A 26,900-nucleotide genomic window follows, 5' to 3' on the forward strand; every position below is an offset into this window, starting at 1 on the left:
CGTCTGGGGCTAGTTGAACTCATCCTCTGTTCCTCCCCAGTAGCATTTTGACCATCATCCGACCTGGGGGTCTCATCTTCCGATGGTATACCAACATATCTCTGGTTGTACTGATCCATTTAGTTTTCACGGCAAGAATACTGGGGTGGGTTGCCATTACCTTCCCCAGGGATCGCATTTAGTCTGACCTCTCTGTCATGACCTTCCCGTCTAATAATATATATATTTAAAATAAATATAAATAAATGCTGGGAATGTAATTGCTTTTTGAAAAAAGAAAAACTTTCGCTTGCTATTAACCACACTGAAGGCAGGGCTAGCTTGCTTTCCTGTCTTCCTTCTCTTTCAGAAAGAGACCATGGGGAATTTAGAGTTAATTCCAGGGGGCATTCCAGTTAATGCTTCGTGCAGACAGCTCTTTATCCCCTTTTCAGCTGTCCTTGTCCACTGCTCGACTCTTTTTTCTTGGCACACAAAACAACGGTCCATCCAATCACAAAAAACCCGCTGTCTCCCAGATACGCCCCCCCCCCCGCCCCATTCAGGGGTTTCCCTGCAGCGCTAGTCACAGCACCTAACTAAAGGGAAGTGCACCCTTACCGTAGTAAGGCATCCTTTAAAAAAAGCATTCAGACCTTGGAAATCTTAACTGAGGGGGTCCTTCGCAGTTTATCACTTAGGATCTCTAAGTGGTCAGAGAGGAAAGCTTCGTGCTCTACTACACAAATGCAGGTGTCTGAATCATGGGCGGGGTTGGGCAGGCAGCGAGCCCTAAGGGGGGCAAACGAAAGCACCGGGCAGCTCTTCCGACGCCCGCGGGGATTGCCACGTGGCCAACAGCGTCGCGCCAGCGCCAAGCGGCCCCTGCCGGGTGAGAGAAAGCTCGTCCCGGGGAGACCAAATAGGAACGAAAAAGCAGCGGAACAAAAGGTTTGTTTACCGCGCGCGGCCGACCGGATGACACCGGGAGTTCCTTCTGCTGGAAAGCGAGGAGCATGGAGCCGCGGCTGCGAGTGCTGGAGCTATATAGCGGGATCGGAGGGATGCACCACGCGCTGAAGGGTAGGTTCGTCCTCCGATCCCAGACCGCACAGGCCTTCGGGGTCCGCCTCCTGGGCATGCTTTGTAAGGCTTGACTTCCGGGTGGGGGAAGGACGCCTGCAGTCGCAAGCTGAACCATAGCAATGCGGAAAACGCATCTCCTGCTTAATCCAGAGGGTCGTGAAAGTTTAAATGGTTAGCCACTCACGCATCTATCCGGTGCTGTCGATTTGTTTCTTCTCTGAAATGATGCATCTCTGCCAGCTGTTGCTTTTCCTGCAAATTTTCCACTTTTATAGTATGGTTTTCCTGTGCCTTTGAATCAATGTTGACTCCTGGCGACTGCCTGGACTAGTGCCTGCAGTTTTCTTGGCAAGATTTCGGAAGTAGTTTGCCCTTGCCTGCTTCCTAGGGCTGAGAGAGAGTGACTGGCCCATGGTCACCCAACTGGCTTTGTGCCTAAGGTGGGACTACAGCAGGAGATAGCAAGAGTTGAAGTCCACACATCTTAAAGGTGCTGAGGCTGAGAAACTCTGGGCTACAGCGTTCTGGGTCTCCATGACATTCCTCTTTTGGCTGCTGGAGAACAGAGGGTCACCTGGCAGCTAAAATTTTATTTTAGGCTTCAAAAAGGAATCAGAAGGAATGCAAGTGGGCTGCCATATAATTGGAGTGAATAAATAAAACAGCCAGCATCACTTCTCAGTGGGATCCCTGCCTTTATCTTCTGGACAGCTCTGCTGCCCCACCCCCAAAACTGACCTGGGGTGAGTGCTCTAGAAAGCTTGGGGGTAAGAGCAGGAATCCTCATAGTGAGAGGTGGTGAGGGACCCATATTTGGGGTGGGGGGAAGAGAAGAGGGAGCAACAAGAATGGAGGTAGGGCAGAGATCCTCATGGTGGGAGGCAGTGAGGCATCTGACCTGGGGGGGGGGGGGAGAGAGGGAGGCAGCAGAGAAGGGTCCCCTTCCTGCCCTATTACCCCCTGGAGGCATCAAGAGCAGCAGCAGCAACTCCAGCCCTGTGTAAGCACAGCAACTTTCATAGCCTTATTTCGTGGTGTGACAAAACAGACTCCTGTTGGGTAGCAGCTTCAGAATGAGAGGAGGGTGGGGGGTAGGCAAGAACCCTTAGTCTGTAAAACTCTCAGGAAAAGAACCCCACCTTGATATTTTAAAAACATTTTTATGGTTTGGACTCTGGACCCATTCCAGGAACACAGGAAATTGCCTTTAAGTCAAGCAGCCACTTAGTTGGTCTAGCCCATCCTTGTCTACTTTGCCAGCTGGAGGCAGCCATTGAGTTTCTGACAGAGGTGACCATCTGCTTCCTATCCCGTTCCAGAAGATTCCTTGGGGAAGCTTGGGTGATTCTCCATGCAAAGTATGCGCTCTATCAAGCATGCACTCTCTCCGGATCTCAGTTTCCATCTTCTAGCATAGACTTCCCCAGCCTGGCAGTTCTCAGATCTGTCAGGCCTGCAACTTTTAAAAAAATTTCACCTAATTTTAAAAAAGTGCATGATGGCACTTTTGCTATAAAGTGTTGATAATGTATTCCTATTAGCTACAAAACTAAGTGATTGTTGCAACATCCAATACACCAAGAATGTAATGGCATTCTCCTTATACTTATTTTGAGAAGACCATTAAAGTCTGTAGATCAAACTGGGTGCATTAATTTGTTTGCATGTTGAGAAATGGTGTAATCTTTCTAATCACTGAATTTTCCTCTGGATCTTTTGGGCTTGGTTGGTTGTATTTATACAAAGTACAGTAAAGAAGAACCCAAACATTTACACTGTTACTGTGAGGAAGAAAAGTCCCTTAAAAAACAAAGATTCCAAACTAATTACTTTAAATCAGTCTCCATATATTTGACAGAACACAAGCTGCACTAAAGATATACCTGAGATTAGTTGAATCTGTGCATACTGATACCCATTAATATACACTGGTTCCCTAACATATTCATTCACTCGCTCACTCTCTCTATATATATATTGGACTTCAGCTCTTAACTCAGTTCGTCAAGTGGTTGTAAATTGCAAGCACTAATGTGATATGTGATAAAAGTAATCAGCTGGGCTATAAAATCTGTAGATCAACTTTTTTTTATATCACTCATCTTCTGCCTCCCTCCCCATCCTTGCTCTGGTTTCAGAGTGCTGTTAACTGATCTGTTAAATTGTTGCAGCTTTTTCTCTTAATTTTCAAAAGACACATACCAGAAAATGTCCATAACATATTTTTCAAAATACATATACTAAAAACTGGCCATAACATGCCCATGTATATGTATTGGGATACAGTTGGTAGGTTACTGTCACACTGTATTTAAATACCTGGACCAAATAAAGTGAAAAAAAGACTGTGCCTCAGTGCTTTGTGATTTAGCCAAAGATAGGCAACTTGATGTTCTCTAGATACTTTTTGGACTATAATACACAAAATACCTAGATATTAGGGATTATGGGAATTGTAGTCTGTAGCATCCAGGGGATACTAGTACATGCATTTTAGTGTACTGTGTGAATTCAATCAAAGTATGTCATAATGCGGTTTGTTGGGTTTTGGCTTGTGTGAGTTTAGCCATTGTAGTTTGTAAACTATGGTTTATGTGATATGAATCCAGTAAACCATAGTTAAACAAATGATGACTGAGGATGATGCTTGAATCCTGCTGTGTTGTAGGCTGAATTTGTTTAATCAGTTGAAGTTGCTTTATTACCCCACACTAGATGTCAGTGTTACCTGGTTTGCACACTGTGGCATTGGTTGTCCCTTAAACAGAGCAGTCTGCAGTCTAAGAACATCTAGTTGAATTTGGCTGATCTCAAATTTTAAGCAAGGTTGGACCTTATTAGTACTTGGATGGGAGACCACCAGGGGAGCTGAAAGCTGAAGATTAAACTGGGAAGCTACAAAAACATCCTGGAAGAAGGCAGTAGCAAATCCTGTATATAATGTTGCCACAAAAACTACATGGACATGTCCATGAAGTCACCAGAAGTCAAGCTTGGCCCAAAGGAAGCTTTATCTTAATACAAATAGAAAGTATGATTACTGTCATCTGTCTAGAATGTAAAATATGCTTATCTCAAAAGTATTTATGTGTGATTGTCTGCTTATTTCTTGTAAAGTGTTTATAGAGAAACTATACAGCAAAATTTCTTGAACATGCAGTTATTTCTTTCATATATTTAATGTCGTTCTTCCAAGTTTTAATGTTAATTATGAGTAGATCTGACAGTTCTGTAACCACAGACCAAATGACCATTACTTATTTCCAGGTCAGAAATATCAGTTTATTTGAGCACCTGGGTCTGATCCTGCTTTGGAGCAAGCATAACACAAGCATGTACACATGCACTGAATCAAGTATCTAAGGTGGCATAGATGTTTAATTTTGGGCTGCTGCTTGCAGTGCTTCCTCCCTCTCTTGGTAGTACCTGCTGAAGATATGCATGTAGGGCAATCAGCCAGAGGAGGGGCTGAAATGTGGCATCTTCCACCATACTGAAGGGCTGATCATCCTAGGCCTTCATCTGTACAATACTGTGCATAAAATCTGATGATCCTTTGGGCCACTCTGCAACTTGCCCGATACCTGGTATAGCCACTGTTCACACTCTGCTTGGGAATAGGTGTTTTATTGCTACTTTTATTTATTTGATTTCTATAGCCGCCCTTCTCAGCAAGTGACTCAGAGCAGCTTACAACAATAAAAACTATAAAACAGTTAAAACAATTTCAATTAAAACAAATTACAGAATAAATATACATGGCTACCAAGTAAGCAGTGCATAGATGTTAATATAACCAAGAAACGTGACCATTCACACATTCGGGGCCCCAGACCCAGACACATAACCAGGTCTTCATGGCCTTATGAAAGGCTGACAGGGTCGGGGACATCCTAATCTCTGTAGGGAAAATATTCCAGAGGGCAGGCGCTACGGCTGAAAAGGCACGCTTTCTAGTTCCTGCCAACCGACATTCCTTGGCCGACGGTATATCCAACCTAATAGATTGAATTGGACAGGCAGAAACAACTGGGAGAAGACGGTCCCTTAGGTAACCCGGCCCCAAGCCATGAAGGGCTTTAAAGGTGACAACCAGCACCTTGAATTGCACCTGGAAGCACAGTGGCAGCCAATGCAGCTCACGTAGCAGTGGTGTTACGTGCGTCGAATATCCGACTCCATTTACTACCCATGCAGCCATATTCTGCACCAGCTGAAGCTTCCAAATGGTCTTCAAGAGCAGCCCCATATAGAGCAGCTTGCAGTAATCCAGATGGGAGGTCACAGGGGCATGAGTGACTGTGAGCAGAGCCTCTTGGTCCAGGAATGGGTGCAACTGGCACACAACCCGAAGGTGTGCAAAGGCCCTCTTAGCCATGGCTGCCACTGCTCTTCCAGCAGGAGCCATGAGTCTACGAGGACCCCCAGATTGCGCACTGGGTCTGTCTGGGGCGGTGCAACCCCATCCAAGATCAAAGGTGGAAAAATCTTAGCACTGGGAGGCCCACAAACCCAAAATCACTCAGTCTTGCTCAGGTTGAGTTGAAGCCCATTGCACCCCATCCAGGCCCTTACAGCCTCCAGGCACTGGGACAGGACATCCACAGCATCACTCAGGCGGCCAGGAGTGGAGATATAAAGCTGGGTATCATCAGCATATTGATGATATCTCACCTCAAACCATCGGATCTCCTCCCCCAGCAGCCTCATGTAGATGTTAAATAGAACAGGGGAGAGAACTGTGTCCTGAGACACCCCACAAAGTAGGGGACGTGGGCGTAACCTCTCCCCCCCATCAACACCAACTGGAACTGACCCTGGAGGAAGGAGGAGAACAGCACAACTCCTGAAGCTGGTCCAGAAGGATACCATGATCGATTAATTATTAATTATTATTATTCATTTATTATCAGTTAATGGTACTAATTACTAGCACTGGAAGGATACCACTAATTACTAGCACTGGAAGGATCGATTAATTGTTATTATGATGATGATGATGATGATGATGATTTAATGGACTAATTACTAGCACTGGAAAGGAGAATGTTGCCAAAGCAGGTGCATAAGTATCCCAAGACCTCACAAAATTTCCCCCGCAAGAGACGTCAAGCTGATGGCCAAAGGGCTGTCACATTAACCTTCCCTTGGGCCCAAAGCAGTCTCTTCTTTGATGCTGGAGGGAAGTCTGATGGTTCCTCTGGGCCAACGCCACCACCTGTGGGTTCAAAGGGATGGCTTCTTGTCCTGACATTCAGCTCCTGGGTTGCTGACAGAGGGACTATCACCATCCTTTGAACTGCGAGAAGATCCCCTCCTCAGCGTTATCCACCCCTGGCCAGATGACATCACCATTGCTGCCACAGGAGGATATAAAAATCACTCCCCCTTGCAGAATCATCCTTTTCCTCCCTTGACCAGGAGCCCTTGGCTTGATCCTCCATCTGACCACTTCCTCCTAATCATGGGGGGCGGGGATGCGCTACATGTGGCTAGCTAAACTGTTGGGGCTGGCAGCTTACAAGCAAATAACAAAAGGAAAGGACTGTATTTAACAAATCAGTGTGTGTATATCTAACGAACAGCCCTGCTAACTGGAAGACTAATTCCCCCGTAAGCATGCAAGCCTCACTCTGGGAGAAGGAAACTGCCATTTTATGTTCTAAACGGGTTGCATCGAAAAGAAGGGGAGACAGGAGTGTGTTTCTCTCTTTCCCTCCTGACCACCAACCCCACTGCGTTGCTTTAAAACTAAGGCTAAAATACAAAGGCCCAAAGAAGCATCCTTGAATTAAAACAGGGTGAGGAGTTTGGGGGGAGTGCTCACATGCAGGCAGCCAGAAAAATGCTTACCCGTTTCAACCTCAGTGACCCTCTGGAGCCAGTTGATAAACAGAAACAAATTCCATGGAGACCGATTGGTTTCAAAAGAATAAGGGCTGTCAATGGAGATTAAGCTTCAGCCTGCAATGCCCCAATGACCTTGAAAGCCTTGAAGGGCGAGCGCTTGTGCCGTTGATTGGAACAGAATGGGGAAGAGGTTGCTTTAAGTTCTCAGTAGTTGCAAAGTAAACAATGTGTGACTGTTTCCTTTTCTAGAATAGCTTTTCTGCGATGTAAATTACCCAGATGTGTTTAGAGCAGTGTTGCTCAACCTTGGCAACTCGAAGATGTGTGGACTTCAACTCCCAGAATTCCCCAGCCCACACATCTTTAAGTTGCCAAGGTTGAGAAACACTACTTTAGAGAAACAAACACATATGTTTATTTACAAACACTGCTCCGCAACTGATGCCTCTTCTCCTGATTGTCCCCTCTAGCGAGTGGTATACCGGCAGACGTTGTTGCCGCTGTCGATGTGAATACGGTGGCCAATGAAGTTTACAAACACAATTTTTCTACCACACCACTGTGGCCAAAAACAATTGAGGTAAGTGAAGCTATGTTAAATAAGAAAGCAAATTGCTTTTTCAAATTTTTTATTTTATTTCTCTTGCCCTGTAAATGAGGTAAATCCCACCACTCTCCCAATTAGAATGAATGGCTGGGTTCACACAGCATGCTGTGTCAAAAGGTGGTTTGCTTGTTAATGGCTTAGTAGAGGTTGAGACCCCCTGGGGCATCAGGAGCAATTTAGAGGTGGGGGGGGGTCAGAGTTTTTCTTTAAACCTGATCAGGCTTCCACAGGCAAAGTGGAAGTACTGTTAGAGCTTGCTCTGGGTTTTGCAGTTATGATACCACAATATCTGAGAATGCCTGCAATGTATAGTTTAAGGTTTAATAACTAAAATAAGCGGCGTATTCATTTTTTTAACCCAGTTCTAACCCCAACAAAATCATTTGTTTTATTCATGGGGAAATTGCACAAATTCAGTTATCATTTAGGGGATCATGGAACCTCCACGTTTAACTTTGACTTAACGTACTAAATGACCCTAACCACTCTAATTGTAAATCATGGTTTATAGTTTAGCATGTTGCATGACCCCAGCCATTTTGGGTCCACCAAAGAAAGCATGATTAAGCAAGCCAAGACATATTGTGGGAGTTGACAACGCACCACCCGTCAAGCTTCACTCCACAGGCAGGAATGAATCACTTAGGCAAGCTGTCAAGAAATTCTAAAACTACAGATGAAGAGGATTTATTGAAAAAAGCCATATCGAAGCATTTCGGCAGCTACAGTGATTCATGAACAAGCCTGTATATAGAAACAAGGTTCAAACTCCCTTACATTTCCTTCCCACCCTTCTAAACAGACTGGCTTGGCTCCTCTTTTGATTGATTAATCAATCTTTTGTGTTTTTATTCCACCAGACTGAAAAAAAATACTTCCCATGGTTTACATCATAAAATATTACTATAAAAGAATATGCAAAATGTTAGGTAAAGTAAGAACACTGAACAAAAAAAAGATTCCTAGAGAAGTTTATGTAAAACAAAAGTGTCTCCTTTTGTAAGCACAAAAGGCACAGGAATAAGAGGAAAGACAGTGACTCAAGCATCAGTTCTTAAAGTTTACCTGTTATAGGAAGGAGTAAGAGAAGGAGAAACCAGATAGAGTTGATCTTTCCACAGAGATGTTGGAATGGTCTTCCTGTCTCTCTCTGCTACAGCCAGCCTAAGAGCATCCTGCATATAATGGGAAATGTTTCATTCATCTCTTCTTTATTCAGGGAATAACATTGAAGGAACTCAACGCATTATCTTTTGATATGATTTTGATGAGTCCTCCTTGTCAGCCCTTTACAAGGTGTGTGCTTCAAATATCATTCTTTCTATTTAAAAGAGTAACAAAATAAACTCAGGTACTTTAGATTAGAACAGAGCATTATTTGAGAATAATTACTTGCATTTTAAATTGCTTTTCCTTCCTTAAAACATGATAATGTACTAAAGAATAGTGGAGATTATAGGTTGGATGCCAGGGAAATGGAGCTGTCTACCAGGATTTGTGCTGATCATCTATTGGGTTGATCAGCACACTTTTGACTCCTGGCAGCTGCCTGGACTAGTCCCTACAGTTGTCCTGGCAAGATTTTCAGAAGTGGTTTGCCATTGCCTGCTTCCTAAGGCTGAGAGAGAGTGACTGGCCCAAAGTCACCCAGCTGGCTCCGTGCCTAAGGTGAAAATGGTCTCCCGTTTTCTAGGCTGGTGCCTTAGCCTGGCTCTCCTTTGAGTGAATCTGGATTCCTGGCAACTTTATGGAAAGACCCATGCTGTTTTCTTGGCAACATTATGGAAGTAGTTTGCCATTATCTTCTTCTGGGGTGTTTTTGAAACTCCCCAACCTAGGACTGAGACAGAGTAACTGGCCCAAAGACACCAAGCTGGTTTTGGTGCCTGTCCTCAGGTCTCCCCTCTCCTAGTCTAGCACCTTACCCACTATGCCAAATTGGCTCTCTTATTTTAGGCATGTAAAACTCACATACTGGTATTCTGGCTAACAAAAATCCCTGCTTGCTAAATGACCAAAGTGAAACGACTGTTTTGCAGTAAAGTTGTTTTTATGTAATACATTTTCATTTAACGGAACATCATGATATTTTTTCATTTTCATGCTGCGTGGGTCTTCATTTTGACTCACTAGAGCAGTGTTTCTCAACCTTGGCAACTTTAAGCTGTGTGGACTTCAGCTCCCAGAATTCCCCAGCCAGCATGCACTGGCTGGGGAATTCTGGGAGCTGAAGTCCACACAGCTTAAAGTTGCCAAGGTTGAGAAACACCGCACAAGAGCCTTTTGTACTCATATATGAAAAGGCATCAATGTTGTAGCTTTCAGGCTAACGAACTAGTCCTTATCTAACAATCATCACGGTTTGAGATGAAGATTCTCGGCATAGATTATGCAGAATCTCTGATTCAGCTCAAATAGTTTATGTAACAAAACACTATTTTTATAGTCAAATTTAGGAGTTTGTGCCATTTTGTGCATAGGAGTTAAACATACTGGCTTTCTAATTTTACTTCTTTTCTTCCCCCCTTCCCTACAGAATTGGTCGACAGGGTGATATTTCTGATCCTAGGACCAAAAGTTTTCTCTATATTCTAGATACTCTTCCAAAGTAAGTACTCACATTAACTCTTCTTCTCTAACGTTTTCTGGGTAAGAGTCTCGATGCCATTATCCCTAGATTTTAAAGACTATGTCCCTTTCCACCATGAGTCTTTCATTGTAGATTTGTACAATCTTACGGATCAGGCGGATCATGCACTTACATTGTTACAGATTTGACTAAGGAAACAGGTTAAAAAGAATTGAAAATTTGCATTTCTGGTGAGATGCTGAACATGTGACATCATGGATGCATAAAACCACCGTGTTTTGGGAGCTACAGCTTTGCAGTGAGCCTGTACAGATGCAGCCTTCCTCTCTTCCTTTTTGCAAATAGCATATGCCATATGAATTTGAGCTGATTTGCCAATGCAGCCATTGAATCATATATTTACCTGGTCCTTTTTAGTACCTACAAGCAAGATCTGTAGAGATTGGAAAGAGCTGTTCTCGATCACAGCCTATTGTATTTCTATTGTACACATTCAATATATTGTTATAAGAAATTATCAAATATAACATATTGGTAATTAGATATAGATAATATATAATATCAAATATAATATACTTGAGAGCCAGCACGATGTACAGGTTAAGTGTTAGATTATCCAGGTTCCAGTATGACCCAGTTCTAGCCACCTGAAGCCACAGAAGCTCACTGGGCGACTAACAGCCAGTTGCTCTTCCCCAGTCCAACCTACCTTAACCCTAGGGTTCCGTGAGAGGTCACTAGGGGTTCCCTGGGAGATCACGGTTTATTGAAAAAATTATTTCAAATTTGGGCAACCTCACATTGAAGTAAGAAGTAAGTTTCATTCTTTATTTTTTGTTTAAGAACACTGTTAATGCAGATAAACAGGCCTACACATGAAAGGAATATAATAATTTTGTAACCTCTGGCCTATATTTGAGCCTGAATGTGCAGGGCTCCCCGTGGCCTGAAAAATATTTCCTCCAGGGTCAAAAGGTTGAGAAAAGCGGATCTCAACTATATTTCCTTGCTTTAAAGAAAATCACTTCATCAAAACCTTTTTTTTTTTAAATTTTAAAAATATCCAACATGATCACATCTCTATTCTACAAATGAGGTGACTACATTAAAACACTTCGCATGTTGCCTATTTAATTATATGTTCCTTTCTCACAAACTCAGATGTATGATTAAGGACGTGACAAAACAAACTTTTTGTTTGTTTGTTTCTCTATCCTTGGAATGGACTAGCGTGAGTGGATGACGTTATCTGGAAATTTTTAAAAATGCATTTAATCTTCCTTGACCATATGTCTCAGTGAAACAGCAGTTCTAGTCTTAAAGCTGTTAAATTCTGAAGCTCTTTAATTGGGCTTCTTCAACTCTTCTCTCCTAGTGAGATAAGGATTAATACTTTTATGATTGATCTCCTTAACCTGTTGCCAGTAAGGTTTCTTTCTGCTTTTTAATGGAAATAATGACACGTAGAGTGGGTTTAGGTAAAAAGTAACTAAGCTTGATGATTATTTTGATCCTGTTGTTCATACTTTATAACTATAGTTTAAATGAATTGTTTTGCAGGCTTACAAGGCTGCCAAAATATTTACTTTTAGAAAATGTCAAAGGTTTTGAAACATCTTCTTCAAGGTATGGTGGAATTAAACATTAATGTGAATTTCTAATTTGTTGGCAGGAGAGTAAGGAACTAATAAAATTACACAAGGGGTATTTTTAGGTTGGAAAAAAATATAACATTTCCAGTACTTGGAACATAGAGATTAACATATAATACATTATTGTATTTTTTTAAAATCATAGAATCCATGATTCATGCAATTGAGGGTGCAAGATTAAATTGGTTTTGAGGTGAACTTTAGTGATAGCAAAGCTATATATTTATATATATATATATATAAATAAATAAATAAATATAGCTCTATATTTACTCTATATTTATATTTACTCTAATATTTATATTTATATAGAGCCAGTTTGGTCTAGTGGTTAAGGCAACGGGCTAGAAACCAGGAGACTGAGAGTTCTAGTCCCGCCTTAGGCATGAAAGCCGGCTGGGTGACCTTGGGCCAGTCCCTCTCTCTCAGCCCAGGAGCCAATCAGGCATGGTATGAGAGTTCTAGTCCTGCCTCAGGCATGAAAGCTGGTTGGGTGACCTTGGGCCAGTCCCTCTCTCTCAGCCCAACTCACCTTACAGGGTTGTTGTTGTGAGGAAAAGAGGAGGAGGAAGGAGTATTAGGTATGTTCACCACCTTGAGTTATTTGTAAAAATAATAAAGGCGGGATAGAAAATAAATAAATAAATAAGATATTTAATTTTAGGATTAAAGTTACCATTGGAAAATTTGAGGGCATCCTAGCTTTTTACTTTAAAACTAGTCACTTAAGAAGGACAAGGAATCCAGATAACTAAGCTGGATTCACACCTCATGTTTTTCTTTGGCTTAGTACTGTTTGGGATCTCAGTCACTGTGGTTCATGACTATGTTTTATGAACTCAGATAACCATGTCTTATTGTAAAGACCAGAATTAATCATAGTATCTGAACCCAATCAGTACAACAGTAGTGAAAGGATTGTATTTAGGCAACTTCAGACATTCATTCATAACAGTGAAATTTGTGGTTTTGCTTTATTTTCATACTTCCAGAGATGAACTTATACGAACACTAGAAAAGTGTGGATATATGTATCAAGAATTTCTGTTGTCTCCAACTTGTGTGAGTAATGGCATTGTTAAAATTAGTTGAGCCCAATTTTTTCCTGCAGATTCACTCAGTTTTCAGAGAGTGTGCTGACTTTTATATATTGGTTCTCAGACCAAGATTATTCTTAAGAGAGTTTGCTCCTGGTTTCTCTGCATTATTATTTCATCCAAAATTGAATTCTGCATCTTTTCTCAGAGAGATGCTGATGCAGGAACATATCTTGGGGTAGAAGAGGGACAGAAATGTCTGAATTCTTTCTCATTGGCCATACTGGTCCAAGTTGAAATCTGAAACATAAGATCACCAAGTTATCTACACTTGGTTGTAGTGTTGTTGTATATGAGATAAGGATGTTGGGAACCAGGATATATGATGATGGAGGCACTTGATGTTGTCCCTATTTCAACTAGAGGGGCAGTTTGTTGTCATCAGATTAAGGTAACTCCCAATCTAGTTGTGTTTATATAAGGAAATGGCTGTTGTGTCTCAGACTAAAATACTTCTGTATTCTGAGAGGGAGAGGGGAAAGGTGTTTGTGTGTGTGTGAGAAAGAGAGAGAAAGAGAAAGGAGGGAGGAGGGAGGATGGGCCAGGAGAGAAAAGATTCAACCAGCTTGTGGTGAGAAAGAAAGGGATGATTGAGTTAAATCAAAGAATCCTGAAAATAGTAGTCTTGTAAGGAGGGCTTGGACTTCATGCATATACATGAGCCTACCCTTTCAGATGCAGGCACCTATTCACCACAGATCCCCAAGCAAAGTGGGAAAGTTTTGCTCCTCTCCTCCCAGTTATTATGATGCAGATTACAGCTTCTCTGTTGCCACTGGGGAAACTGCAGTCTTCTGCAGTGTCCCTGGAAGGAGGGGCAAGCATTTACTTCCTCCCTTCCAGCAATCTTGCTCCAGAACGATGTTTTTCTTCACAGCTAAGGGGCAAGTGGAGAAACGGACCAGGGATTTCCAAGCAGGAAAGAGAGCATCATAGGGCCACAGGATTGCCTGTCTTGTTTTTCTTTTGAATTTAATCTCAAGTGTACTTCAATAGTGTGGAAATGGTGATTGGCGCGTTGTACTTTCACAGTGGGATGTTATGCCAGCCCTATCATTTTGTTATGGTAAGACCTGGTATTTTGATAACTCAGCCATTGTTCTTAACACAGAGACTCTGAGTACTTATTTAGTTATTTACTTACAGATTGGGATTCCAAACTCAAGACTGAGGTACTTCCTGATTGCAAGACTCCATTCAGAGCCCTTTTCTTTTCTAGCACCTGGGAAGGTGAGACTACCTTTTCATCATGAATCACAAAAGCTACTGGTTGCACTAGGCTCAAACTTTTAGTCTGCTGTAAATGGAAGTTCAAAAATGCTCCAGATATACTTTGTTGAGTGATGCTAAGCTGTTTGAAGACATGGAAGAACATTGCATCTAGTAGGCAGATTATGTCATGCAGCCTAACATGCTTTCCTATGGATAGCTCCTATGCTACCTATCAAAAAATTATTATATAGCCAAGCATGGTGCTTTTCAAATGTGTTGGAACTGCAACTCCCAGAAGTCCCTGCTAGAAGAAAGGATAGAGGAGAACAGCACACAAACTTGAGGTTCACAATGGCTTGTTCCTATTCATTCATGTTGTACTAAACTGCGGTTCAAATTGGCATGAATGCACGGACTCTTCTCTCTGTTGGAATCTCCTCTTTGAAGGCACCTGGAAGTATTGTCCGTTTTATAGTTCTGCAGAGAAAACCTTGAAACTGCTATAACGGAGCAACCAAGTTTGGTTGCTAAGGGCAGATTGAAACATTGCGCAACATCCACAAGCCCAGTTTTTGAATCTTTACCACTGGAATGGCTGTAGCTGGAAGAATATCCCATTCAGTGCGTTAAGAAATGAGTACTGATGACAAAGAGATTCTCTCTAATAACTGGACTTTATTATTAGTCTTTAAACATTAGACTTCTGCATTACTTGGTGAATACCGTATGAAAATATTGTGGATGGCATTTGCACATGGTGTGTGCATGTGAACAACTTCTGAATTACTTGCGTGAAAAACAAATGAGAAGGTAAGACAGTTTCAAGGCAATACCAGGTTCATGTGGTCAGAAGACAAGAGCACCAAAGTTAAGACTTGTAAACTATTCACCAGTCCAGGTGATTAGCCAATATCAGGGTAGGCATCCTTTACCTGATGGTCAACCTGACTGTTGGATTCCATATATTGCTCGCCCAAAATGGTGTTTGCTAATATACCTGGAAGGCACAGGGTGAGGAAAGTTTATTTAGAAAATAATATTTAATTACTTTAAGATGTACATTTTTGAAAATATTTGATAGTTGATCTCTGAAAGTATTTGATAGTTAATCCCAGAAAAGGCTCTTACTAAGTAACCTTACACGTGCTGACAGATTTGATATGTGATGCTGAAATGCGTTTTATCTGTCTTGTTGAATAAAGTACAATTTGCTGAGTTCACAGATTGCTCTAAGCCACTATTTCTCAACCTTGGCAGTTTTAAGACATGTGGACTTCTGGGAATTCTGTGTGTGGAATTCTGGGAATTGAAGTCCACATGTCTTAAAGCTGCCAAGGGTGAGAAACACTGCTCCACGCAGTCTGTTATGGCCCAAAACCAGACAACCCATGTGATAGTTTAGTGCAGTGCATGATCCTGATCTGCATATGCTATAATCCTTGCTCAAATAAAATTGGAAGTTTCCCTTGAATCTTTATGAACATAATACTCCTTAATGAGTTGCACATTTTTCTTCCAACAGATATTGATTGATTTCCCAAGCCAAGAACCAGAGAATTCAAAGACATGTAAAGATGCTGCAACTGTGACACAAGCCAGTTCTCCAGTACTTTCCAAAGCTCTCAGCTCTGGCCTTGATGCTAATGGCAGGCAGTGCCTACAGAAGGCAGACTTTCTGTATAAACTTGAAACAGAGACAGAACTGGAAAGAAAACAGCAGTGGGACAACAATCTCTCTTTACAGATGCTCAAAAATTTTCTCCAAGATGATGGAGAAGGGCTGAGTCAGTACTTCTTACCATTGAAGTCCTTGCTACGTTATGCTCTTCTTTTAGATATTGTCAAACCCACTTGCAGAAGATCTACATGTTTCACAAAAGGGTAAGATTCTCTAAATGAACGTGTTAACTCATTTGGTCTACTTTTTGGAATAACGATGTTCTCTTTGCCTCTTCTTTTTAAAAAATGTAGCTAATAAGCCAAGGCATCATTCTCCCAACTACCTTTTTCCCAATCTTAAAAGACATGCCCAGCCCAGAAGAAGATTCCCAGAGGAGTTTGCCATATATTAATTGTTTTTCCAAGGAATCATCTATGCCTCATAAAAGCAAAACCCTGCTATTGGCAGTTGGCAAGGATATTTGTTGTTGCATTTCCTTATAGCTCTTTCAGGACAATGAAGCAAGGGTGGGGAACTGAATCAGGAAGGGATGGGAAACAAGGTTTGGATTCTTTCCACTCACCTTATCCAGATGCCCAGAAGGCCAGATAACATCACGGGGGAGGGAACCACTCTCTAAAATACAACTTGCTGCTGCTGTCTTCGGCATCCATTCCTTCATGGGGAGGAAGAGGAGGCAAACTTTTGGTGGCCAGGACTACACTGTTTAAAGCAGTGTTTCTCAACCTTAATAACTTTAAGATCTGTGGACTTCAACTCCCAGAATTCCCCAGCCAGCCATTCTCTGGGGAATTCTGGGAGTTGAATTCTACATACCTTAAAGTTGCCAAGGTTGAGAAACATTGGTTTAAAGGCTGTTCAGCCTTGGGGATCTACCAATGACTGTTATGAAGTGCTTTTCAGGGGACTGCAACTGATAAACAGTTGAGCAAGAGAGATCTGCTCCATTACAATGTTGACATTCAAGCAACTTTTCATCATTGTGGCCATATACATGTGAGGACCTTGGTTCCTTTTATTTTGAAGTAGTATTGCTTTTTGTATTCCGAGTCAGTTGTGTGATATAAAATAGACTTTACCTGCAGTTTCTATCCCTGGAAAGTGTGTAACGCAGGGGAGAGATGCAGACCCTGTTATTTAATCCTTGTGATCCAGGGAGGTCCAACCACTTTTTTCTTTCTTTCTTTGCTTATTCACCCTGTTACTGTCTAGAATAGTAATTTAAACTCCTCTACTAGAATCACTGTCTCTAGCTAAAGTTCCTTCCCTCTCTCCCTCATCAGCTTTTTTTTTTTGGTATGTTTGGCTTTGTTTGTTTGATAACTGTTTCTCAGGTCCTGCTTGTCCTGTAATTAACAATAAATGACAGCCTGCAAGAAACTGCTGCATAAATGTGTTTATGCAGAAAACCCACAGTGGCTCCAGAAAAAGGATACCATTATTTTTAGTGCTTCTGTCTGAAATATCACTGAGCCCAGCACTGTATACATTAAGGCTGTGTACACCTTGAAAATGATTTGGAAGAAGTGTTTTGGACTTAGCAAGAGCCTGCCACCACTCTGCTGTTCATTAAAGCAGACTTTTTTTTTCATGCTTCTTTGACAGCTTAGAAAAATGCACCGCTGCTTTAAGAGTCACATTAACCTTTAAGTCAGCTCCTTGAAAGAAAGACTGGCCGTTTTAACCTTCAGTATGTTTGTGGGCCTGGGAAGTTCAAATCGCTTCTTCCACATTATTTTCAAAGCATGCACAGCCAGAATACATATGATAGGAAAAGCTGTGGACAGGCATATATGGTGATTACTCTGTGTGGGTGCAATTGAAAACAATGAATCCTGTATGCAGTATGATGCACACACACCTCATTTGCACTTCATCAGCATCAAACCATGTTGGCACAGAAAACAAAAATTGACAAGGGATATGAGCCCTCTGTAATAGTTATGTAGCATATTATTCTATTTATGGCCAGATAGGTTAAACTTGCATTCCCTGGACTACTTTCAATAAATGAGTATCCCATTAGATGCTTTTATAAGCCATTTGCAAACACAACCTCTCCACTCATCAATAGTGCAAATCTCACAAGAATTGTAATGAATGGCTCTTAATTGATTTGAAGGTATGGGCACTACGTAGAAGGAACTGGTTCCGTGTTGCAGATGGCAGAGGATATTCAGGTACAGTGGTACCTTTTATATATTCATGGTTTATTTAATTTTATGGTTCAGTTTCTTGACTTTAGTTAATAAAAAGAAAATAGATAAGAGTAAAGCTACCAGCAAGAATTTCACACTGAACCTAATACAGGTTGCCTGAACATGTGTGTTTAAGCTTAAGTATGTTATGTGTTCTTTATATATTAATATATATTAATTATATATTAATATTTTATGGAATAATTGTGTGGTTCAAATATTTCAAAATATCCAGATTTGTGAAAAATGTATACAGTAAAACTAGTACTGAATTTGCATGTTTGTGTAACAATCTGACACTTTGGATCCCAATAAAAGTCTGACTCATGCACAGGCAAAATATGCAGATTTCAGATTTATTGAGAATGTGTACAGATCAATGTAAAAAGCTGTGATTGAAGATTCCCGCCTAAACTTCCTAATTAAAAGCAAGCAATCATCCCACTCCCCCCACTTTCTATTCTCCCCGCCTAGTTCCAACTGCCAGGCATGCCAAGCACAGATGTCTTCTGATGGTACAACCTTGACTTTCCCAATTAGCCCAAACAGCATACTTTCAGATGTTTCTTCCTCCCCACTGGTTCTTGACATGTGTTGACTCAACTTGGCAGATGAACATGGTCAAACAATTCATCAATCATTTGATGTGGATTCTGACAGTTTGAGTAAGAAGGAAAAATTGGTTAGTGGCAACTGACTGTACAAAGAAATATGTATCTGCAAAGGTTATTTCAGTTTCTCAGATTTGCATAGGCAGTGATTTTGAAACATGATGATGATGATGATTATTACTATTATATTTTTATCCCACCATTTTTATATATATAACTCACCAGATTTTTTTCTGGACAAATTTTTTCCTATGGTATCATCAGTGTGCAAATACTTTTTTAAAGTTAATAGTGCAGATTCAATAGGAAACTATCTACAAAGGTTGTAACTTCCTTTTTAAAAAAAAGTTATATTTCTTGTACAAAAATCAAGACAACAAAGACCAAACTGATAAAAAAAATTGCACTTGCAGATTAATGTATGTGAATCACTAATAAATATAAGCTGGCTAGGCATTTAAAGAAGAAAATTTAATTTTTTAACGGAATCAAATGGAGGAACACATTAAACAGAGATCGTTGCAGTGAAAAACCGAATCTGCACTGCTCCAAATGTTGCTGGATTACAGTTTCCAGCATCATTCATCAGTAGCCTAGCTTTAAAAGAAAGGCATTTTTCACTTACTCTTCCCATATTAAAACAAATGCAGATTGCCTTATTTTGTTGTTGTTTGTCGTTGGCAGCTATTTCTCAGCTCATTTATGTTTGCTTTTGTCATACCTAAAGTCATATGGAACTAAATCAGAGGGGACCCCAAGAGAAGCGAGGAGGGCAATGCAGCACCACGCCATTGTTCCTCAAGTTCTGTCCCTTGTGTGCGTGCATCATGATGTTATGTGCATGTATGAAAGGGGCTGCGTTGGCAGCTTGACACTGCTACCATCATTTTGACAAAAGGATCAGATTCTGTGGATATCCCTGACCTAGACAAAGAGTTCCAGCTCAGCTCTGTTACGGTTACTTTCCCGGAGCCTTACAAGTCATGAGGATGATGATGAAGTAGTGGATGCAAGTAAAAATGTTATACCTTAGTCATACATCATGAACAGTTTACCAACCCCTTTTCCACAGCTTGAATCAGTATTTAAATCCTTTGATGATTTGTCTGAAGATGAAAAGCTTAAGAACCTATCAATGCTTCAACTGCGGTATTTTACTCCTAGAGAAATAGCAAATCTGCATGGATTTCCCTCTGAATTTGGTATGTATTTAGTATTTTTTAAATGCAGATATAGCTAATATTCACAAATGTGTACACACCACAAGCTCAGTGAAAATGCTTACCATATATATTTGCAAATAAGTCAGTCCGTGCATAAGCCTAACTGCGAAATTACAACCAAAATACCAGGAACAATGCACTACCCGTGGATAAGCTGACCTTGCAAAATTACAACCAACCAAGGAAATAACTTTCCTTTTCTCCATTCATGAACTTGTTTTTCATGTACCTCAAATTCTTTGGCAGCAGCAGAATTATTTGTCTCCTTCACTCTACTAACAATTTTTAGCTTGAAAGCTTGATTATATGATAATCATTGGCGATTTCTAGACGTGGTGCTTACCTTCCTGCTGGAAATGTGTGCAGCAAAAGTGAGAAACTAAACTTTTCTGTCATCATTTAAAACCCATGATTTTTAAAAAAAAATCTGAGTTCTAGTCTGCGGATAAACCAAACCAAATTTTGGGGTGTATTTTGCAGTCAAAAATTCTCGGCTTACAGGCAAGTATATATGGTATGTTTTAAATTCTTCAGCAGGAAAAACACTTCTTGAGTTTATTCTTAGATGTTTGTCCTTATGAACTTTGAATATAATACATTTCTTCTAATGTGGCCACAGTATCTCAGATTCTGTATTTGTAATACATTATAAAATACACACAATTGTCCATATGGTTCTCTGTCTTTTGGTTCTCCTGTTCAGATGTGAAAGAAGCACCTAGAAGAGGGAGTCATAGACTCTTCTAATTGTTTTATTTTCATTAATAAAATTAGTCTCCTAAGGCTGCTGAAATAACATCATTATGATCAATTAGGATGTCCACGCATCTGTGACTAGCTTTCAGAAGGATGACATCAGATTATTCAGAAGATGCTTCTACTGCTAATGTTTCCCCCCCCCCCCAAAGGCTAACTTAGGCTTCTTCAACCTTACTTAAAATATGCCTGGCTGCAGGCTGGCTGGGCATAATACAGATAGTGGTCAGATATATCAGGAAGGCATCAGATTGGATAATGGCTGGGTCAGAATAGAAAAGAAGAGAGATGTTGACATACAGGCTTGAGATAGATATTCCCCTTTTTCAAGTGACAGATTTTGTAGAGCATACCATTTAGTACTGAGGTCACGCTGGAATCCAATTTCTCCACAGTTCAGTGGACATGAATGTAACCAGGAGGAAAAACATTCTAAATGAGGTCAAAAAAATTCTTTGCTAAATAGTAGTGAAAAGACAAGATGTTCCCTAAAATAGGAAAGTTCTTAAGAGAAACACATTTTACCATATCAAAGAATAATCCTGAATGACCAGTGGATTGAATATCATGAAATCATCATGCTTGGTTGGAGTAATCCATATTTCATGGTTCGGGTACTATGTGTGTTGGCAGTTAAATACCAGGAATTTGTTTAAAAAAACAAAAAACCCAGGCAGTTACTTTTCAGTACTTTCAGTTGAAGGCCTGTTTCAAATAAAGATGGTTTCTAATACATGTTATAAGTTCTAGAGAAGACCAAGAAAATAGAATGTTTGCAGTGTAGTTCTGTGCCTGTCTGAAAAGATCAAGACATCCTCACGTCAAGCTTGACCCCGATGTCTACATAAAAACAACTGTACTGTTTTCTTGGCAACAGTACAGGAGTTTGTCTTTGCTTTCTTCTGGAATGGCTTGTGTTGGTTGGTTGGTTGGTTGGTTGGTTTCCCAGTCTAGGCTACAATCCTGGTGGTCTCCTATCAAAACACTAACCAGACTAGCTCTTCTTAGTTTCCAAGCCAAGGCAGGAAAAGTTTTGCTTCCTGCTGAGATGGTGTATGTCCACTCAGAAGTAATTTTTGTTAAGTTCAGTGACCTTACTCTCAAGTCAGAGAGGACTGCAGTTCTGGACTCACTTGCCTTAGAATATGAGTCATTGAACTTACTGTCTGTTTAGAAGCAAGCCTTAATAGGATTTTAGTGTCAGAATTATAGCAATAACCATTAATTGCATTTGGAATTAAGACATTTTGTATGACTGAAAAAGTAACAAAAACTTTTCTCTTTTTTTAAAAAACATTAATTTTTGTTTTAGGTTTTCCTGAAAACATTACCATAAAACAGTGTTACCGTCTACTTGGAAACAGCCTCAACGTGTATGTGGTTGCTAAATTAATTTCATTTCTGGTTGAATCATACTAAGTGATGACCTGTTCAAATGAACTGTCTGGTGGCATTCTACGACATCAGAATATGGATTTCTTCCTGGGAAGAGGATTGAATCTGATTACCGTGGTATATCTGTGTGGATGCTCATCTTTGTTTATAAAATAAATAACTCTCAAATGTGTGCCTGTCTTACCATTTCTGAAAATAGAGGGTGTGACTGAAAGCCACATGTTAGTATTTTAAGCTGTGAATACTGGATCCTGTATTTGTGAAAAAATAGGAACTGTTTAAATAGTTAATATAAGCCATTTTAAATCTCTTAAACCATGCTCAGTGGTGGAGTATAAATGTCTTTAAATAAACTCTTGTTAAAGACATATTAAATTGCTTTTAATGTCTTTAAAGACAGCTCTGTTATTCTTAATATCACTTTGTCACTGCTTCTCCCAAAGAAATTCTGGAATTGTAGTTTTGTGATAATTTTTGGTTAGAAACTTCAACCTTCTGTTGATTCCAGACTGCAATTTTCAAGCTTCCCCAGGGAAGAAGAGCGACTGATAAAGATATACCTGAATTTACTCTTTGTGAAATAAATCTATGTACTGATTTGATTCTCTGCATGTTGAAAACCCCAGGTTCAATTAGTAGCACCTCCAGTTACAAAGATCAAACAGCAGTTTTTTTTGAATCTCAGAATTTATATTTGAAGTAAAGGACAAACTCCTCCCGACCTCAACACAACTCTAAGTAGATTCAGAATTAAATCCAATGTTTCATTATTGCCAACGTGCCTCTTACAGAGCTCAGAACAATGACAACTACAAAAGCAATTTTTCAGTAAAAAAACTGAATTGCCACAATTGTTGGAGGAAAAACACAGTAGCCTATTCTGGAGATTTAAAAATAATTGACAGTTATAAAGCATTGATTAGAAATAGTAGGAAATAAACATTTTCTTAGGTGCGAAGTCATCAGAGAAATTGAACCTGACTTTCTCCCTTCCTATAACCCTTATTTGGCACTTAGGTGAATGTTCAATAGGGCAGACTTCTGAATTATAATTGTATGACAAAATGTAATGGCTTTTTAGACAAGGGAGAAATTTTAAGGTTCATAGAGAAGGCCATTACTACTGTAATAGCACCTGGAATTCTTTTGAAAGGACTGTCAGCATGTGCAAGCTTAAATGCATGCCTCTTCTTCAAAACACCTGCCATAGAATTATAGGACTGTATACAGTTAAACTCTTATCAATGTGATGGTTTCCATCCATGGAGTGGGGAAGGAATAATTCCTTCTGAAGCTCTGCATAAATGTTCCGATATCTGCCTTGGAGGACTGGGAGATACTCTGGAGTAGAGATGGAAGATGTTCTCCTACATGAAGAGAAGGCTCTGGTTTAAAAATGGATTTTATCTGTAATATTTAAAAGACATGAAAGACACCCCCCCCAGGTTTAATACATCACCTTTCTAGCCCATCTTCCTGGATAAACCCAACTATCTGTATTGTAACATATTACTGCTGAAGGTAAGTACAGTGCACAGAGGTATTCAGTGAATACTCTTGGAAAATGTCATAAGCTTCCATTCATATGCAAGAAAATATTTCTATAATTATGTATTTTTGAAGTAAATGTAGTTCATGCCAGATTTATTGTATGTTAAAGATATTTGGAATTTATTGAATGGTCTGGAAATTGGCATGTCTTAGTCATATAGGAATCAGAGGTCCTAATGTCTTTGCCCTTTTCATTCTTGGATGTCTTAAGATGTTTACAAAGAATTGATTTATTTGAATAAATATAGAAATATGAACCTGAATTTTTTAAAGCCAGTCTTCACTTTAATTTTGCATGGAAATCAAATTCTGCAGGGCAATTTGCCAATTGGTAGAAGCTACCAAGGGATTTAGGACTATCCTACAGTGGCCCAGTTCACATATATCATTCCTGATTTTCAAGCCATCTTACTATTATGTCTGTATCAACCAGTGAATGCTTTTGCCCCACAGCAGATGTGATTGACAAGTGTATGGTGGAACTTCCTGAATTATGTCCCAACACATGGTAAGTAAAATTAGAGAAAATGGAATGTACTGGCCCAATCCCCTACACCAGTACACCATTCTCAGCCTTATTGTTTCCAATTTATCAGTGTTAAATAGAGAAGTTCACAAGAACTTAACACTCGTGTTTGCTTGATCCATTTTTGTAATTATGAACTCTAATAAATCAGGTCCATACTCAGAAGCATGGAGATACCTACTTGCATTCTTGTGTAATGTCATCTGCAGATTGTTATGTTGAATATAAGTTCATCAGAGATATTAATGAAGGGCTAGGATGCCTAGTCCATGCCACTGTTACATGTGTATCTTATTTAGACATTCTCAGTAGAATGTCAAAGGAGTTCATAAGACATGAGGATGTTAATTCCTTTTTAAAGCATATCTCTAATATGATAGCATTTAGCGTATCTCCAATTTGATGAAAATCTTAAAATATTTTCAAAACCTTAATGTATCCATCCTATTTTCAGAACCTAGAATGAGGTATATGATCCAAGAGGAAATGGTCCTGATGAAGTTTTATTGTTAATAGATCTGCCTCTCCTCTTAACCTTTACAAGCTTAGCACTTTTTTGACATGGTTGCATCCCAAAGAGTATTGAGATTCAAGATAATACCAAGAAAATCAACTATGTTCCTTCTTATTTTTGACTCAAATGGCTATCAAATTCCTCAAGAAGCATTATGAATAAAAGTTGTCAATCTTGCAGGAGTATATCCAAAAACTGACTTGTTTTGTCAGTGGGAAAAAGGGGGCTGGAGAGCTGATGTTTACTTTCTTAAATAGAGGTTTAACTGAAAAGCCACAGACAAACCAGATTAAAACAAGCAAGCTAGCAACTCTGGATTTATTTACCTATGTACCCTCTCCCTATTATAGTTCTTAGTTAACAAACAAGTTCTATCTATTTCACCTCATTTCTTCTCACAACCACACAACAGTGAAGTATGTTAACCTAGGAACCTGCATTCCAAAAAGCAGATTTGAAACTAAACTTTCCTTGTGTAAAAGTCTAATCCAGCCTTCTCCAATCTAGTAACCTCTATATTTGTTGGGTTACGTTTCCCATCATTCCCAGCAAACACATACACAATATGAACATCTTACTGTTCTATTTCATCAGACTACTTACCTATTTCCTGACTAACAATAATGCTCCATAACCTGCCTCATATACCTTGTACACGGCAGTGCCATCAATTGCATTTTTTAAATGCGAAGTTGGTATTCCACCACTGAGCTACATCCTCTGCCAAACATAATTTATGGTGTTATAATGTATTATAGGAGTATCATTAAAAAAAATCTCATTGATGTAGAGTACAAATCATTGTGAAATCAGTGGAAGGGCAATAGCTAAATGATACCGCATCTGATTTGCCTGCAGAAAATCCCATGCTTTATCTTGGGTATGTCTAGATAAGACTTAAGAAATCTCTGGTACATATGAAGCCTGGAAAATTACTGACAATCAGTTTCACAGTACAAAGCCAGATAGACCAATGACCTGACCAGGTAATATGTCCCTATGCCTCTATTTTATAGTACCATAAAGCCATTGTTTTAATCACAATATGTGGAATGTAGATAAGCTTTTTTTGTGTTGTTAGATCAATATTTTCAATTGCAACATTATTGATTAAGGCTGGGCCTGTAGACTAGCCCTCACTCTTGTTCTGATGCTCTGCCAATGATAACATGGCCATCAAGTCTCTTCTTAGTCATGGTTGGGCCGACCTCTACTGATGCCAGAAATCCACACTGAAAAAAAGCAAAAGTTTAATGCAGTGCAATCTGCTGCTGAATCACCTTTATTCATTGGCATACTATAACAGTTTGCTTCTACAAAGGTTAGAGGGAGAGAGAATGATTATACACTGAAAAGTTGAATAGCAGAGTTTTTTTTTAAAAAAAATCACTTGGAAAACATTGTGTTTGATCTATATGCATATTGACACACAGTTTTCCACTCCAAAGATCCCTTTCTTTTTCAATTCTCTTCCCACTAACATTGTCCTCCATATAATTAGGCAGTAAATGTGGTAGCCTCCCTCCTTTGTCCTTGGCTCTTTCTCCGTGCAAATTTAAGAGTTGTACCAAATGTTTGCAAACCAAATATTTTGGCACAAGTAAGGGGGGGAAGTCTTCATCTGTTCAAACCCATGTTTGTGCTTTTCCAAACCCACTTGCAGTCCCTCTAGGCTGCTTCTATAATATAATTTATTTTTCCATTTAAGCCTTCAGAGGATTTTCTTTCTGGCTATATGATCTAGTCAGGAAAAACATATTGGGTATTATGACTTCGTGATATCTTACAGCCAGCTGGAACTGATTATGTATGAACATTACAAAGCTAAATCAGAGCAAGGGCAATGCTTTCTGTCATCGGTTTTAATGTTGGTGACCAGGAAACACTTTTGCTGCCTCTTAACAATATTTTTACAGTTGTTGAATTGTAATGGTATGTGGGAATGACCTTGGGAGATAGGCGGGAGAGCCACACACTGGACAACTGGCATGTATCAGCCCATAAAAGGAGAGGGGGTGTGGGAAGCATTTCAGAATGGACCCTCCCTAGTTTTCCAGAGAGCACAAAGAAAGGAGGGGAGAAATACTTCCAGTCTTCCAAGATTCTGTTAATGTAACCTGACAATAAAGATAGAGTTAGTACTCCTGGATATGCTTCTTGTCTGGGCTACCTCAGAGGCCTAATATGAATTCTAATAAAATACCTCAGTTTTATTCAAATTCCTGCCTCCTCCTGAGCTGTGTTTACCCATGGACAGTTCTTCATAGATACCAATTGAAAATTATTAATAAATTGTAAATATTGCATCTGTCATTTTGCTTACTTGTTCCAGACATTGTGATTGTTGTCCCACATCCACATCTAAAATCTCT

The 26,900-nt window shown here is 39.9% G+C and overlaps 1 protein-coding gene across 3 annotated transcripts; it reads left to right on the forward strand.

Moving 5' to 3' along the window:
- The first annotated feature begins 589 nt into the window (after positions 1-589).
- Positions 590-22,109, forward strand: TRDMT1 (tRNA aspartic acid methyltransferase 1). 3 transcript variants are annotated; one of them, XM_063303559.1, is made up of 11 exons: positions 950-1,062; positions 7,386-7,495; positions 8,742-8,818; positions 10,059-10,130; positions 11,673-11,738; positions 12,757-12,826; positions 14,008-14,091; positions 15,596-15,954; positions 17,877-17,934; positions 19,636-19,765; positions 21,855-22,109. In XM_063303559.1, the coding sequence occupies exons 1-11, from the start codon at positions 996-998 to the stop codon at positions 21,959-21,961; spliced, it is 1,200 nt and encodes a 399-aa protein (XP_063159629.1). In that variant the 5' UTR covers positions 950-995; the 3' UTR covers positions 21,962-22,109. The 3 variants fall into 3 exon arrangements, with proteins under 3 accessions (XP_063159631.1, XP_063159629.1, XP_063159630.1); XM_063303561.1 differs by lacking the exons at positions 950-1,062; positions 8,742-8,818 and adding an exon at positions 590-604; XM_063303560.1 differs by lacking the exon at positions 8,742-8,818 and having other exon boundaries at positions 969-1,062.
- The last annotated feature ends 4,791 nt before the right edge of the window (positions 22,110-26,900 follow it).

The sequence above is a fragment of the Candoia aspera genome, chromosome 4 (assembly GCF_035149785.1).
Source record: "Candoia aspera isolate rCanAsp1 chromosome 4, rCanAsp1.hap2, whole genome shotgun sequence".
Taxonomy (NCBI): Eukaryota; Metazoa; Chordata; class Lepidosauria; order Squamata; family Boidae; genus Candoia; species Candoia aspera.

What these genes read in the sequence shown, in the direction of transcription:
- TRDMT1 (XM_063303559.1), top strand. Translation starts at nt 996, where the DNA reads ATGGAGCCGCGGCTGCGAGTGCTGGAGCTATATAGCGGGATCGGAGGG. An exon ending in TGTGGCCAAAAACAATTGAG is followed by an intron (nt 7,496 to 8,741) that starts GTAAGTGAAGCT and finishes TTCTTTATTCAG; the next exon opens with GGAATAACATTGAAGGAACT. An exon ending in AGATGGCAGAGGATATTCAG is followed by an intron (nt 17,935 to 19,635) that starts GTACAGTGGTAC and finishes CCTTTTCCACAG; the next exon opens with CTTGAATCAGTATTTAAATC.